We start from the raw sequence: 17,208 nt of genomic DNA on the forward strand, positions 1-17,208 counted from the left end.
TTTGTGGAGCCCTTCCTAATCGAAACAATTTGTGGACTACATCTTCTTGCATGTACAAAGTTACTTACCTCAGACTGAAAAATGTGGTTGCTGGCTGATATCCAACTAATCATAAACTTTGCAAAAGCCGTTAGAACCCATGACAGTTTGAGCGACGAATAAGCAAGGAGGTTGAACTGAATTTGGGAAATTATCAAAGGAAATACCTGTTGAGATCATAAACTAATACAAGGGGTTGTGTGAATTGTATTAGGCACATAAATTCTAACCACTTTTTTTATTTTTTCTTGCAGTGGATTAACTAATTGTTATTTGATTGCTTATAAGTTCTTACTAGAGGTTTACACTCTTCTAACCCTCACTAGATAGAAGCACAAACAATCAAATAAGCAAGACATAAAACAAAGCATAAAACTGTAAAGAGTAAAAGTGAGAGATGCAAATGAATTTAGAGTGTGGGCCTACATCAATTACACAAGGCTCCTACTCCTACTCGAGATTTGGTGAATCCACTATGACAGCTTGTTGATGCAGAGACAAGCTAACCTCTTTACAAAGCTGGGTTTGGCTCAAGTGCCTGCCACACTCTATACAAGGATAAATTTTTTGATATAATGAAGGTTTGAATTTAAGTTCAAGTATGTGGAGTGTCAACCGAAAGAAAAGTAGACTAGTAAGAATAGGAATGAAACTGAGTTTGCTAGGAGATCTCTAATATGAAACATGAATGTATGTTGAGTTCTCTATCTGCCAAAAAGCTTTTGAGAAAGTTATATAGCACTAGGATTTCTCTTGTGACCGTTTGAATCATAGCAACAACTCCTTGATTCTAGGAATTGAAGTTTCCTTAATTTTTCTCTATTTCCTTCCTCTTCTTTCTTTCCTTTTCTTTCAACAAATCATTTATTCTTTTTGTCCTTTTCTTTAGCAAATCATTTCAAATTTGAATGCATGATTTTCTTCAGCAGAATATTTTCTTTGATGCTTCAATCCTCTGACCAACTAACCAATCTTCCATATAGATTTATCCACTTTCCATATATATAACACTTCAAACTTTCAGTAATCTCTGTTGTTTTTTAGCCTATTTTGCTTAAACAGATTCCTTGACATGTCAATTGAACCTAGTGGACTAGTGTCAGGTTAGCAAGTCATAGTGTGTTTATAGAGTCCTGAAATCTTGACCGCTTGCAAGCTTATTTTAAGCTTCATGCCTTTGATAAAATATTTCCAAAATCATATGAATCAGCAATAGAGTTTGCAGGGAAGCATTTAGATAAACTTAGTTTCAGGCTAGGATGCAACATGCCAACACATATTTCAAATAAACAATACAGTAGTCAAGAACAGATATAGAGTTATTAATCATGAAGCATATTTTGTTAATCAAAACTTAACGTTGGAGCCTTACAAATATATTTTCTCCACTTCCTCTTCTTTCTTGAAAGTTTGTTTTCCCTTTTGTTTTGGTTATAACTTGAGATGGTGTTAAATTAAGTGATTACTATAAAGTTTAAGCATCTACTATTTCCAAGATATCACAATTTCCTTTAAATTGTAGAAACATGAGAAAGAAATGAAAAAAGTTAAGCCTACGACCCCAAGGCACCCGCACTGGGTGCGTTTGGGGTGCGGGTGCGGGGAGCTGTCTTGGTTAGTTTTACACAGCGAAGAAGCATGATATTACCAACTAAGATTCTAGATCTAATAAAACAATGAAGACACCATAATTTAAATAGATAATATTCATTCAACAGCAGTCATCCATTACATGAAACATTTAGATATTCTCTTCCTCCAACCACAAGGGATGTAAAAGGAAGGAAAGTTATACACGAAAAGGATACCAGCAGAAAGATGGACCAACATGCACATAGAACAATCAACAAATGTTAAAACACACTTTAGTCCAAATCTTGCTTCAAGATAGAAGCATACCAGTTCCTCCGAATTACATGTGCAGCAAAAACCACAGCAACCCAGACAAAAGTATACTAGATAGAGAGATCGAGACTTGAAACTCGTTAGATTCACGCACAAACTCCTTTGCCACTCTGCACAGAAAAAGGAGATGAGAACCATGACTGGCATCTCAAAGGAAAAACATAAAGTTCTCCACGTTACTATGCAAACTGTACTTCTTCTCGTTAGAGAAAGCTACTGCTGAGGACGTGGATGATGATGACGGTGAAGAAGATTTCTGTCACTCAATGGCATCATGGTAAAGGTGAGCCACGCGGTCAGCATACCACATAGGGGGAACCACTGAGACAGGCTTAGTGCTCTGAGCACCTGTGAAGCACATGCTATAACAAAGCTCTTGCAGTTCATCACGAGTAATGTTGTGCTCATCCCACAAGACCTGATAATGTGCAGGCTTGCTTGTCCCGATATTACCCATAATGGCTGCTAAATAGACTTGAAACCCATTAGATTCACGCACAAACTCCTATGGTGATTGATTTTTGTATCGACAACCATGCCTAGAGGCACATTACCAGTGGAACCACCATCCACATCATTCTCTGGAAATAAACAAGCCAGGTGTTGGTTTTTGGGCCACAATAACTATGTGGTAGGTGAGTAATTTAATGCCTTAAATCTCCTCTTAAGATCCACAAGTTCTTCATAGAGAACCATATCAAATTGGGGCTCACTTACTCTATCACGAAATACTATGATTTTCTCTGCTCTTTTGATTTAGCTGAGCACAAGTATTGTTAAGAGATAACTGTCCCACATCGTCTAACTTGGGTGAATTGTATGTGCATATATGCGGTACCCTCTCCTTTATCTAAGAGATACTTTTAAGGAGAGTGTATGAGCCACTATAAACCAAATTTAACAAGTATCAACAAGCTCCAAAGTCCAAACACATGCACCCAAAGTTCAGAATCCTCTCTGCCCGGTGATCTTGGTGCTATATATCATCAGGCCAATTCACAGTGGAAACGACTACTATTGATGGACTTGTTGAATTCCAAGAGCAAGGATGATTGACATCAGCACCAACAAACATGACATGGCCTTTACCTTTTAAGCATGGGAGCTGGTTCATGAGCTCTACATTGCTTCCACCATTTTTGGCATGATCTTTGGGGCAAGATTGGCAAGAAACTGATTGTTTGCTTTATTGGCATTTGCAGATAAACAAGACTAGTGAGTATACCAACTTGGTTTTCAGATATCCACTTTGGATTGTTGTAACCATGGTCCTCTCCAGGCATAACACAAACGAGTATCTACAAATCACCTCTGTCAATCTTATTTGACTCTTCGTTAATGCTTTTGAGCATTTGCTGGAGGCCATCAACATTATACAACAGATCCATAGAAGCACTTTTGTAGAAAACAGCCTCTGACATGTCGCTGATGCCAAGATCTTTACAAAGACTAGCAGCTTCAGAATGAAATTATTAGGATTTAACTTGTTCTGATCATAAGAACTCAAGTCCAACAATCCCCACAGGCGAATCTGTTTGCCATCCACCACAGATTTTCAAACAAGATTCCAATGACATTTCTCTCTATCAACTGTCACTGTCACCTTCATGAACTTGCCGCTCTGAGTGCAAAGTTTCAACTCAGGTGGCTTGATAACCCGACCAGTCACTGTCGTCATGTTCATATCAACCTCGATTCCAAAATTCTTACTGATGTCTCCACTGAAATCAAATTTATCAAAACTAGGAAAATGAATTCAGCATCTGGTAATCAAACTATATAACCATATCAACAGAATTTGAGCCAAAGAAAACGGTATATCTAATGATAAGTTGCGAATTTAGTAGGTCAATGCACATAAACATTATTTAGGCAGGTGAATTTCAGAAGCGCTTTCTGATAATAACAAACCATATTGATGTGCTGTCTTATCGAATGAAGTGATGATCTTTGCAGAAGGCCAAATTAAACATAAGCTATACAATAATGCAGCGAAAAAACATATGTCAATGCAAGATCATAAATCTTACTCCCATAATGTCTGCATACAAAAAGTTGAAGTTACTCACCCACAAGGTCCATTGTATCTTGAATCATAACAAGTATCATGTTCTACCAATTCTTTGTCAGGACCAATGACTTCTCCGTTGACTTCTTGTCTTGACATTTATCCAGATGTTCCTTTTTACACCTCCGTCCTCCAGCTATGACATATTGACACATAACTCCATTGGTACATAGTTCCGCCTGGTGCTTTTGCCTAAATGTAGGCAGGGTATATTTTTGTATACAATATCCTTACTGTATCTCTCACTGAAATAATCAACAATGCGAACTTCTCTTGGTGGAATCTGGCCATTTGGGTCTTCAAGAGGGAATGTAATGTCCCGAGTTATATCTTTGGTTAACCCTGAAATTTTGAATGCCTAATCGGTAGCACGACAAATCACATTAACTTTCAGTCCTTTCAAAGTATTCTCGGCTTTTTGCATAAACCTTCTAAAATTGTTCAAATCAAAGCCATGGATATCATCCTTGAGGAAGTCGGAATTTGCTTCCAAAACGGGAGAATAGAGTAGTCCAAACACAAGGCCAGGCCTTGAGAGCTGAGCTTCAGTCTCTGTTTAATTCCTTTAGAAGGAGCGATGCCACGTCCAAGGCCATCTTTCGGGTAAGATCTGGGGGAATGAAACGTTCAAAGATATAACTTATCCTAGAGAAATTAATCTATCAATCAGTAGAACACCAACAAATAGTTGCAGCAAAAATAGATAATAGGGAGAAGAACATAAGATTTATCCTGGTTCGGACTCAATACGAACTCCTACGTCCATCAATAATGATGCTTTCGGTCTACTATGATGGTTAGAAGAGTTTACAAGTAGAATTTACAAGAGATTGCAGTCCTATTCCAGTTCTCTCTCTCTCTCTCCCTCTCTCTCTCTAAATCTCCCCACAAACTCTAGTTTGTATCCTATCTATATCAAACTCAAATCTGTCTTGGAAACCCGTCAGAGAAACAACTTGAGCCATGCTTCACAGCATCTCTCATATGTTTTTCTCCACAACTTTCTCAAAGTTTATTTCCTTTTTGTTTTGGTTATGAATTGAGATGCTGATACGAAATTCAGCAAATACTGTTACTAACTCCTACTAATTACAATTATAATGAAACAGAAAAGCACTTTCAGTCAAATAAATTAAAACCTAAAACTTAAAAATTAACGAGGAAACATACCAGGAAGAGTTTCAGCAGTTGATCTCTATGCAGTGGGTCCCCAACCTCTCCCTCCCAGACCCCTAACATCCTCTCCCTGCAGATCCTCTTCCACCACCATAATACCTACCCCTTCTGGGTCCCCACCAGTCACCACCGCCACCTGGCCAGGACCCAAATGACCCTGGGTCCTGCCCTGGTTTGTACCCCTACCCTGCCTTTGGTGGTGATGTTGATCTTGCTGAGAATTCCTTCCTCTCCCTCTCCCTCTCCCATCACCACCAAAGGCCGGACCTTTTCCTCTAACCCCACCTCTCCCCATTGCAAAAATCCAAATCAAAGATGACTCGGGAACAACTCAGGTAAAATCAAGCGACTGTTGAGCGTTCGTTTGAGGTTAAGAGACCAAACGATCTAACTAACAGTGTTTATAGAGAGACATGTTTGCGTTTGACTATATTAACAAGACTACTTACAAAGCAAGGATTGGATAATACCTATTGTACTGTTTAACTACGTGTCAAGGAAGCCGGAAAGTGAGGAAGGGAATTTAGTTAGGTAAAGATCGGGAAATAACTCCACACCATAAAAAGAAAGGGATAGGGGGGGCTGGAATTGGTTTAATGAAATTATGTGAAATTTATTCAATCTCAGCCATCCATCTCATCTGATGACTGAGGTTTTATATCATTAAATAAAGTAGAGAACACTCATCTTCCAATAAAACTTCTCTCTCCTCGACCAACAGAAGACACAATACAAGCTTCTGACCATTCTCCACGGAGACGGAGACGGAGACGGCAACCAATATCACCGGAGACGGCGAAGACCAACTGTAACGCGAAAACTTCCTGCACCTAATTCTTTCACAACCACCTTAAGCCCTTCCCCATCCTCATCTCCAATGAAAAAGAGCGAACCCGAGAATCTTCATCTTGGAGAAGATCTTGATGATTGCCTAGATGATACTCAACAATCAACATATATTCTCCTCAGAAAGTTCGTCTTTCATTGCTCCTCGCCCACAATTGCAAAAGATCTTGATTATTGCTGGAGAAGTAGGGAAGCAAGTTTGGAGGAATGCAGAATTGGGAAAGGAGAAAGAAAGCCCTACAATCTGATTTTTCATTTAAAAAATTGTGGTTAAATATCAGCCATCAGATGAGATGGATGGCTGATATTGAATAAATTTCACATAATTTCAATAAAACCAATTCGAGCCCCCCCTATCCCAAAAAGAAAACCATCCATAAAGAAGTAAAAAAGTTAAAAAAAAAAAAAAAAAAAAAAAAAAAACTCCTTCCGTGGCAAGTTTGTGACTTATGAGACTTGTGAGAGACTCAAAGGGAAGAATTGGAACCCTCTTATTTCTGATACGAAAAGGTTCAGGCTGCAATGTGATTGGTTAAGGGTGATTGTAAATAAACCTATTTTAAGGTGCATGTAAAACCTACTCTAAGGTGTAGGTACATCACTCTACGACTGAAAACATTGTTAAGTCACTTGTTAAATAAAAAATTGCATTATTTCAAAATCAAAAACAAGATTGTATTGTTGTCGATTTTTGTGCTTCTTAAAAATCGAAACTCAATCATTTTTGTTCAAAAACACATGCAGTGATGTTAACGATTGAAATCCAAATGCATTAAAGTGGGATTTTTTTTTTTTGCTTTCTCGGCTTTATCTTCAACTGCTCTCTGCGTTTAACGTTCAAATTTTAACGGCTATAATTTTTTCTATTATAAGTATAAATGTTCTCCACTTCTTCCATTCTCTCTATCTTATTTTCGCCATTTCAGAGAAAAAATGAATTTGGATCAGTTACGAAGTTGGGCCGAAGATCTGCGATTGTCAAGTGGTTCTAGTGACGGTCAAGTAAATATACATATTTTTTACTTTTTCATAAAATATTTTTATTAATTGCATATGATATGGTGAATATCTAGTGTTGACAGGATGATATTTTCATAAAACAAGAAGACACCATATAAGGAGATGCTTGTATTTGCTTAGATCGATAGCTATTTGCATTTCGAGAACTAGACTACTAACAGAGTGGAGAGTCATCATGCTAAGTTGAAACGTTATTTGGGTTCAACACAGTCGAACTTGAAGTCAGCGGTATCGTTCATTCATGAGCTCATCCAAAATCAAATTTCATTGATCAAAGCCAGTATGGAGAAAAGCAGAAATATCATACATCATCGATTCAGAACCCAACACTTTCGAGAATTATGGGGTTTTGTTTCCATCTACGCATTGGATCTGATTTCGACTGAATTTGAGCGGTATGAAGTTGTTGGACAAGATTCATATGCCTGCGGATGCAAGTATAGAAAATGCTACGATCTACCATGTGCCCACGAGATTGTAATACATGTGAATGATGGTCAACCTATACCACTTGCTTCCATTGATGCATTTTGGAGGAAACTTGACTTGTCGTCATGTGTTTCTCTACTCAATGATGACATTGATTGTGTCGTCAAGGTACAAATGTTCACAAAACAATTTAAGAAGCAGTCCAGGCCGAGTAAATTCAGTCCACTAAGGAAGCTGAGGGAGATAATCAAATCATCTACAACTTCTGTTCAAGAATCAGTTGTTAAGACAAATACTCGTGGACGCCCATCAACGAAGAACGGGGTGGTGAAATGCCGAGCAAAAGGCAGTTATTCATGATCAAGAACCGAATAGACACAGTTATTCATACGGACGCCCCATCTCAAAGCAAAAGGGAATTATTCAAGATAAAGAACCAAGTAGACACAGTTATACATACGAACGCCCTATCTCGAACTTGAAGTCAGGCACATCGACTCAGGGAAATTTGTCTGTATACGGATTCATTGAGCATGATTTTCTCCATAGCCGGAACCAGCATGACACAGTAGCTGTGCTCTCTATAATACATCATCGCTTCCTACACAAATGAGTTCAAGGTCTGAAAGCATAAACTACTCCGTAGATGGCTATGTTCGTCAATTCCACCTATATTGCAAGATTACATCAAACAAGTAGAAAATGTAATACATGATGGAAATTGCGGCTTTCGAGCAATAGCTGTCTGTCTTCGTCTTGGCGAAGATGCATGGGCCACCATCTGGTATAACTTGATGGAAGAGTTGAACACATTTTGAGATCAAATTGTTGCAATATTTGGCAGTGAAGAGCGAGTATATCATATTCAAAACTCATTGAACTTCTTTGCAACAGATAGAAGAGCATCGGTTGAGCACTGGATGACAATGTCAGACATGAGTCTATTGATTGTTTCGACGTATAATGTCATACTACACGTTCTTAGTCAGTTATAGAGCTTGGCATATTTGCCACTTCGATCAACTCCTCCACCGCTATATTAACATGTTGCTATAGCTATTGGGCACGTAAATAATAATCATTACGTCCGGGTTACGTTGACAGAGGGTTACCCAATGCCTCCTATTATGTATCAATGGAATCAATGGAAACACTTCCGGTATGATTGTGCAGCTACATGGGCTACGCCTTATATGGAACAACTTGATGTGTTCATGCAGCATACTCGTTCTAGGTTTCATCCTGAAACTATTGTGTTAGAAGATTAGGGATGTAACATGTATTAATGTGATTCAATAAAATAATTATTTTACTTTATTATAGTAAATAATTTTTAGAGAACTTTATTTGCCAAATAATTTCGAATTTGCATTTATCAATCCATGTCAAATAGACATGGGCCCCACTGATAAACAGAGGAAGAAGTGACCTGGTCTGTCATTCAAACAAAAAAATAATTTTAAAAAATAAAAAAAAAATGTCTGTAAAAGTGAAACGTTATAATGGGGTCTCTGACAGGGGGTGCATCTATCGAAAAGGAGGTTTGAATACCAAAGTCCATTGGTTAATTCTAAGTTATAGTTAAATAGTCAACTTAAACCATACACATCCCTCTTAGGAAAAAATCACTTCTAGTCAGACAACATTACGTGTTTATGAAATATTTACATGTCTGGACCTAATTCGAATTGGATTTCGGATATACTTTATTGACCATAACTGGGTTGGTTTAAATCCAGACAATAACCTAATTCCAGTTAGGATCCGACAAGTAAACCGAATAAGATTCTGTGTTTGGACCCGGACCTGGATTTAGACTGGACAAAAATTTTCTGTTTGAACCTAGATTTTGGACATATAACTTATATCCAAACTTAATTTAATCCGAGTCAGACAAATTAGGTCATCCGGATCGAACAGAGTTTTCTCATCCCTATGTAATTCACTAATTCCACAAGGAATGATTAGAACTGGAGCCACCGACAATCCTGCAAAACTGACTGACAAGAGGCTTTAGGGATTCATTGACCAAAAGAATTCTTGCTAAGGAAGTTTCGACGATCGAGTCAATCATGAATCTTCCTCAAGTATTTTCTATATTGTTTAGTAAATTGATTTTTCTCTCCCCCCCTTTTCTAATGCGAGAGGTCCCTTTTATAGTAGGGAGATCTGGTCCTTTTGTTGAAGATATGGATCTTCCGATTGAGTGGATTTAGGAGCTTTATTTTAGGCATGTGACAGAAGTAATCTTCGAAATTTGGTATTTTCCAACGAATGATTCAATGTTGCGGATTTAAATGAAGGCCTTCCAAATCTTCTTAGCAATTTTGTACGTTGTATGATAATAATCATAAAAATGATCCGCTAAGTAATTGAGAAAATATTGACAACAATTGTAAGCATCTTTATAATTTTTTCACACTTGACAAGATGCTTACCCAATTCGCCATCCTCCATCCCATTGACAAACTGTTTGTTGAGATTTTTCTAGGTGAGAACATAAGCTACCTTAAGAAGATTAAGGTAAAACAACACCTTCCCCTTCCAATGGTTGAAGTTGAAACCCTTGAGATCTCCAACATTCTTGGTGAACTTCTCTTGTGTAGGTTCTATTTTCGAATCTCTTTTTGATAGAGCATAGTGTACAAAATATTAAAATTACAATGGTAATTGTAATAGAAAATCAACCATAGTAGACTGAGGCATGGGTATCTTTCTCTCTTCAAGGAGATTCGAGCCCTTTGTAGTTCTTCATTGCTTCAGAATCGATACACGGCTCGACTCGAAGCACCAGAATTCTCATGGCTCGACTCTTCAAGGATATAACAATTCGGCTTGATCATATAGCTAACTCGAACCTTCACTTGGAAAGTTAGCCCAAAGCCCCACAAAAACGCTTTTTTTTCTCTGCTCAGAGAATATTAGAGAGAAGATAGCTTGTGAGAAAGTGTGTATTATTATACCCTTAACCACACCCTTTGTTCGAGTGTTGCTAAGGTATTTTAACCCTATCATATACCATTTGTCGTGGCGACTTCGGGTCTCCCCGGCCTGGTTTTGATTGATATACCAAAAGATATACTGCAACAATTAGCTTGTCCTAATTGGAACAAACCAATTAAGTTGAACGGGTATGTGTCAAGGTTGCCTAAATCCCCATATGAGGCACATTTAGAGCAGATTGTTAGATTGATATCAGAAGCTAAGAAACCAATACTATTTGTGGGACGTGGATGTTTGAATTCTGGTGATGAGTTGAGGCCGTTTGTGGAGCTCACAAGGATCCCTGAAGCTGATGGGTCATGGCACTTATCCGGCTTCAGATGAGTTATCACTTCAGATGACTGGAATGCATGGGACTGTGTATGCTAATTATGCCGTGGATAAGAGTGATTTGTTGCTTGCCTTTGGAGTAAGGTTCGATGATTGTGTGACAGGGAAGCTTGATACCTTTGCGAGTCGTGCAAGGATTGTTCACATAGATATTGATTCAACAGAGATTGGAAAGAGAATAAGCAGCCTCACATTTCAGTTTGTGGAGAGGTGAAGTTGGTGTTGAAATGAATGAATAGGGTGTTGGAGAGCAAAAGAGGTAAGCTTGGTCTTGACTTCTCAGCTTGGAAGCAGGAGTTGGATGAGGAAAAAAATGAAATATCCCTTGAGTTATAACTTATAAAACATTTGGGGATGCAATCCCTCTCCAATCCAGGTTCTTGATGAATTTAAAATAATGAAGGATCTGTTTAAGGGTATAATAATAAATCTTAAGCATAATAATAAATTTGAGATAATGTATTTATAAAAACACATATATTAATGTGGTGTATTGTATATTTAACCGTCCCAATATTTATCATTAAATAATGAAGGATCTGCTTTAACACTATAATAATAAATTTAGGATAATGTATTTATAAAAACACATATATTAATGTGGTGTATTGTGTATTTAACCGTACCTATATTTATCATAACTCCGGAAAAATTATAAGTTCTATGCCATCTTAATGCTCATGGTGGTAATGTAGCACAGGGTAAACTCAAAATAACACTTCATGTAATGCAGAAAATTAAAATGTAAAACCAGAACTTAATAATAATCGGCTCTAATTCAAAAGTCTTCCAAAACATGGAGGATAGAAGCAACAAATACTACTAAAGACTGGCTAGCCAACTCAGTATATCCCCGTGACCCGCAAAAGGTAATGAGAGACAAAATCACGCCCTACGCCAGACATGAACACAAACACACGGCATGCCTGCATTCCAACATGGCCTGCAGAAACATTAGATTCACGCACAAACCCCTTGATTTGCATATGAAAAGGAGTGAACTGGCGTACAAGCATTGCAACAAAATATGGTGATTATCTCCTCTCCATGAATTGAAGGAGATTCAAGCTGTGCCAGAGCTTCTCAAACAAAGAACATTATGTTTTCGAGGTCAGCATGCAACTTATAGAACCTGTCATCCAAGGACGCAGCTGATGACAGGGATGATGATGATGATGATGCTGCCAACGATGACAACGATGCTGCTGAAATAGGGGACTGACCCTCTATCACTGCCTCATAGTATAGCCTTCCTCTGTAGGCTACAAGGTCAGCGTAATACACAGGTGGGACCAGCGATACGGGTTTGGTGCATCGAGCAAAGGTGAAGCACATGTCATAAATGAGCTTCTGCAACTGGTCAGAATTGATCCCATTTTCATCCCATAGGACATGATAGTGTGTAGGCTTGCTTGTACCAAGGGTTCCATAATGACTACAAAGATAGAAATCAAACTCAAATGGGTGAATAATTTTTGTGTCCACAACTGTGCCTGGAGGCACATTTCCAGTAGAACTTCCCTCTCTCTGAGTCTTTGGAAAAAGACGAGTTTGGTGCCGCTTCTGTGCTACAATAATTGTGATAGGAGGAGAATAATTAATTCTTCCAAATGCCCTCTTGATATCTATTAACTCTTCGTTGAGAACCATATCAAATTGGCCTTCACTAACTCCATCACGAAACACCACAATCTTATCTGGTTTGGCCTTATTTATCCGAGCATAGGTTTCCACAAGTTCCAAACACATATCACCAAAATGGAGAATCTTCTCCTTGCGATGTTCTTGGGGACGAACTCGTGCTGCATACCTATTTGCCGCTGGCCAGTTTACAGTAGCAACAATAGCTGCAATGGATGGAATCATCTTATTTCTAGAATCAGGATGGTTGACATCAGCCCCGACAAACATGACATTTTTTTCATCCTTGAAGTAGGGTAGCCGGCCAATGAGCTCAACATTGCTGCCTCCAAGCTTAGCATTAATCTTTAGGGCAAGATTAGCAAGATATTGATCATTGCCATTGTTGGCATTAGTAGACAAACAACATTGAGTTATTACACCAACTCTAGTCTCAGAGATCCACTTGAGATACTTGTAACCAGGATCCTTTCTAGACATCACACAAAGAACAATTTGCAAATGACCTTGGCTGATGTTATACGCCATGTCATTAATCTTTTCCAAAAGCTCACGAAGCATATCAATACCAGTGAATTTTTTCATTGTTGAGCGTTCATATATGAGAGGCTCTTCCATGCGAATCCCCAGATTCTTACAACGAGCAATCAGCCTTGGAATGAACTGCCCAGGATTCAGTTTGAAACGATTAGATTCAGCAGAACTGAAGTCGACTACAGCCCACCTTTGAATTGGCTTCCCATCCACTAGTGCTTTGCCAACAAGGTTCCACTGGCACTTGACCTTGTCAACTGGAATTTTAACAAGCTTGCCATTTGAAGCACCTAGCTTCAACTCTGGTGGCGCCAAGACACGTCCAACCAATGATGTCATTTGCATGTCTACTTCGATTCCAAAATTTGAGACGACCTGTCCCCTGCAATGGACCAATGACTTGTATCAAATATAACAAAAAAGGAAACCAGAAAAATACAACTTTGCAACAACTAGACACACTCAACCAGTCAATACGTGATTACCATGAATGATCCACATAGTTGAGAAAATAAAAACAAAGAAATTAAAAACGGGGAAAAAAAATTATGGCAGGCCTTAAAATAGATATTGCACTATAATAGAATTGGATTAGAATAGATATTGCAGTTGAAAAGCAAGAGATTAAATGGAACTGTAAAACAACAATTACTCATATAAAAAAAAATAAAAATAGTAATGTTTAGGAGCAATGACGTAAGTCCTACACATAAATTTTAGAATATTACCTGCATGGTCCCTCTGTAGACTGAACCATGTCACATATTCTGCGCTCTCTTTCCGCTGGCTGCGCCAGTGACTTGTCCTTCAATTCCAATGCTGCATTTCTATCCAGATTCTCTTTAGGATATACCTGCCCCTCAACTAAGACACAGAACTCCATAGGAACATGATTCTTCCTGTTATTTTTGCCCAAATCTAAGCAAGGGATACCTTTGTACACAATTTCCTTTTTGTATTTTTCCCTGAAATAAGCAATGATGCTAACTTGCCTTGCAGGAACATTGCCTTCTGTGTCTTCAGCAGTAAATGATAGGTTTCTTGTGTTCTCCCTTGTCAACCCAGCAACAACATACTTTTGTTTGGTAGTACGATGGATCACCGTTACTTTCAAACCCCTCAGAACAATCTCAACTTGCTTCCTAAATCTTTCAAAGTCATTTAAATTAAAACCGTGAATATGCTCCCGGAGAAAGTCAACAACAGGCATTTTCTTACGAAATGCTAAGACAGAGTAGTCCAAGCACAAAGCTAAACCTTGAGATGTTAGCTTGAGACTGTGTTGAATACCTCTGGATGCTATAATCCCACACCCAAGATCATCCTCTGGATAAGTTTCAAAAGGGTGGAAGCAACGTCCCACGGGAATCATATTGTTATTAGGGTTCTCTTTCATAGCTAACTCCATGGCTTGCAATGTGTAACGAGGTATTGAGGATATAATACCACTTAAGTAATCATCTAACCTACAATACTTCACCTCACTTACAAGTTTTATCGAAACAACATAAGAACCATGCCTGCCCTCTTCCCCCACAAGCACCTTAAATGTTCCAGTGGGCAAAGGAACTGCACTAAAAATGTTCTTTTCACCATCATATGCGGTGAATGACATAGGAAATTCAGCGTGATTCTCGGTGAATAATTTGTTCCTGATGACAGACAGATCAGATTTTGATATTTTTTTCGGATAACCATTCTTGACGGGCATCTCTGATTTGACATCAAAATCATAGTGCTTAATGATGCGCTCAGAATCATACTTGACCAGAAAATGATTAGCACGAAGCATAACCATTTGGGTGCCCAGGGTACCACCTTTATCCGGTCGTTTAACAGGGACAATCCTGTCAGGATTCTCCTCAGAAGATGATGAAGAAGGCAATTGTTGTGAAATCTTAAATTCCGCCATCTCAGAAACAACAGGACCTACAAAGAAAAACATAAGGAGAAATAATTTTATGCCAATTTAAAATTGATGAAAATTGGACAAATAATTTGCAAATACAGTGAAGCAAAAAAGCTTCATCAGAGCAGTTAAAGTGAACTTAAAAGTGATGAAAGCAAAGCAAAATTTGCGACCGCGATTCTTGCTGCTGCTTCTATTTGATTTTTATAAATTCCTTACCAGTAAACAAAACAGTAACAATAATTGTAATGAAAGAATTCCATAAGGCTTTAAAAATCACACACCGAAGCATGATCAAAAGCCTCCAATAAATTAAATCTAGTTTCGGGGAGAATGAAAAAGTGAGAATTTAGATGACATCGCAATTTTGTTAAGAACACATTTTCATCTAAATCAAGAAAACAATGAACGAGCGACATGGGACGTGTTGTGGATGATTTTCTTGAGTGGTATGAGCAGGAAAAGGCCGTATGCATAAATAAGGATCAGGTTCAAGTTGGCAGAATTGGTCGTGCAATAACTAGATTTCATGGGATTCGAGCCAAATAAAAAGACCCATTGCATTCCGCAATGGCATAAGTCAGATTTCGAAGTTTCGAGGTCGTTTAGGGTCTGAAAAATGGGTTTTTCTATTTATAGTATCTGTAGTTCTCCTATGGGGATCGGAATTTCACTGTATTTTGGATGTTTTCAAGTAGAACCCAAAAGAAAGAAAGAAAAAGAAACACAATAAACTTGAAACGCTACATTATTTATTCAAATAAGCAAACCTTCACAACCTCAATCAGACAGTTTGCAACTCTTGTGCAAAGGTCAACCAAAGGTATAAAAAAAACACAAGAACAGTATAATCCTTATAAGGAATAGGAGTATAGGAGACGATGCCAATCTAACCATAATCCCACCGCAATTACACTTAGCATGGTCCCATAAGGTTCAGAAGAAACACTAGGAATATACAAGAGAACAATCTGAAGAAAACAAGGGCCAGCAACAGCAGTTTAACATTAAGTTAACCAACAAGGGGGAAAAAATTTATAGCAAAAAAGTGTACCGTTTCCAACAATCCTCCATGAAGAAAACAAAAATAAATAAATACTATGAGAAAACCAATGCAGCCAAAAAAATTTTACTATCTTACAATATTCACCTTCAAAAGGCAAAATAAATAACCAAAAATAATGAATTACTACTTGGACCCGATTCAGTCTTGAGGAAAACTTAATGAAAAGGCTCGCTCAAAAAAGGTAAATAAATAAATGTTCGAATCAGTAATCAATATCAGTTCAGTATCATATAAGAGCATTTAATCAGATTCACAAATTATACACTATTTAGCCGAAAGAATATAAATTAATCATACCAATCCACAGCAAACAGAGAGAAAACATACCAAGGACAGATTCAGGAGGATATTGATTCCCCCGTTGAAGATTTGGAGCATGATCAGTAGCCACAGGAGGTCCAGCGGGCCCTCTCCCTCTGTTAGGAACCCAGGCTCCCCGATTTACTCCTCTCCCACCACTAGAATTCCCGCCAGCGCATGGACGATCATGCCAAGGCGGTGGCCCCTGGCCTCCACCTTGGCCCGAACTTCTCCATTCATGCTGATCAGGTTGATCGCGGCGGCGATACTGCTGGCCACCACCTCTTCCTCCTCGATAGCCTCCTCTCCGACCATCGCCACCACTTCCTCCTCCTCTTTCTCCTCTCCAACCATCACCACCACTTCCTCCTCCTCCTCTTCCACCTCTCCCTCTGTAACCACCGCTTCTCTCCATTCCCCCAACTCCGAAGTCTAGCAGATTCAACTCAAAGTAAACTTATAAAACCTAATAAAAAGACTCCGGATGGAAGGAATGCATGTTTGGCGTGTAACTAATGTAGATGGTATAGCGTGGGGTATCTTTCGAGAATTTTCCCGAACCTTCGACGTAACCGATACGCGTTGGGAGGACACGACGGAGCAATTTATGCTCTAAATTCACGCGATTATGCCTAAACGTGTGCGTATCCTGATATAATGCCGCCAACGTTTTTAAAACCAGATGGGTCATCCAACCGGATAAATCTTCGATTCACAGTGCAATTATTCAATCGGGGTTTGGGCCGGGTTGGACATAATAAATTATTATATATATTAAGAATATTTCATATTTTATAATACTCACACAAATTTAGAAATACATTAATAATGTCTTCTTTGAAAAATTCACAATCATTTATAAGTTATTAAGCACATAACAAAAGAGTTTAATATGTCAAATAATAATAAATACAATTATTGTGAAATAAATTAATAATATGA

General features: G+C 38.3%; 1 protein-coding gene and 2 pseudogenes across 1 annotated transcript; 1 reads left to right on the forward strand and 2 right to left on the reverse strand.

The window, feature by feature from the left end:
- Positions 1-1,683: 1,683 nt before the first annotated feature.
- LOC119987840 lies at positions 1,684-4,977 on the reverse strand (annotated as a pseudogene).
- Positions 4,978-8,985: 4,008 nt separating this feature from the next.
- Positions 8,986-11,285, forward strand: LOC119987841 (annotated as a pseudogene).
- Positions 11,286-11,518: 233 nt separating this feature from the next.
- On the reverse strand, positions 11,519-16,899 carry LOC119989338 (protein argonaute 2-like). The gene is made up of 3 exons (XM_038834786.1): positions 16,294-16,899; positions 13,720-14,920; positions 11,519-13,373 (listed from the first exon to the last, which is right to left on the reverse strand). Exons 1-3 carry the CDS (start codon positions 16,679-16,681, stop codon positions 11,900-11,902), a joined length of 3,063 nt encoding a protein of 1,020 aa, XP_038690714.1. The 5' UTR covers positions 16,682-16,899; the 3' UTR covers positions 11,519-11,899.
- Positions 16,900-17,208: the final 309 nt, after the last annotated feature.

The sequence above is a fragment of the Tripterygium wilfordii genome, chromosome 21, assembly GCF_013401445.1.
Source record: "Tripterygium wilfordii isolate XIE 37 chromosome 21, ASM1340144v1, whole genome shotgun sequence".
NCBI lineage: Eukaryota > Viridiplantae > Streptophyta > Magnoliopsida > Celastrales > Celastraceae > Tripterygium > Tripterygium wilfordii.

What these genes read in the sequence shown, in the direction of transcription:
- LOC119989338 (XM_038834786.1), bottom strand. Translation starts at nt 16,681, where the DNA reads ATGGAGAGAAGCGGTGGTTACAGAGGGAGAGGTGGAAGAGGAGGAGGA. An exon ending in TCCTCCTGAATCTGTCCTTG is followed by an intron (nt 14,921 to 16,293) that starts GTATGTTTTCTC and finishes TTTTCTTTGTAG; the next exon opens with GTCCTGTTGTTTCTGAGATG. An exon ending in TCTACAGAGGGACCATGCAG is followed by an intron (nt 13,374 to 13,719) that starts GTAATATTCTAA and finishes GGTCCATTGCAG; the next exon opens with GGGACAGGTCGTCTCAAATT.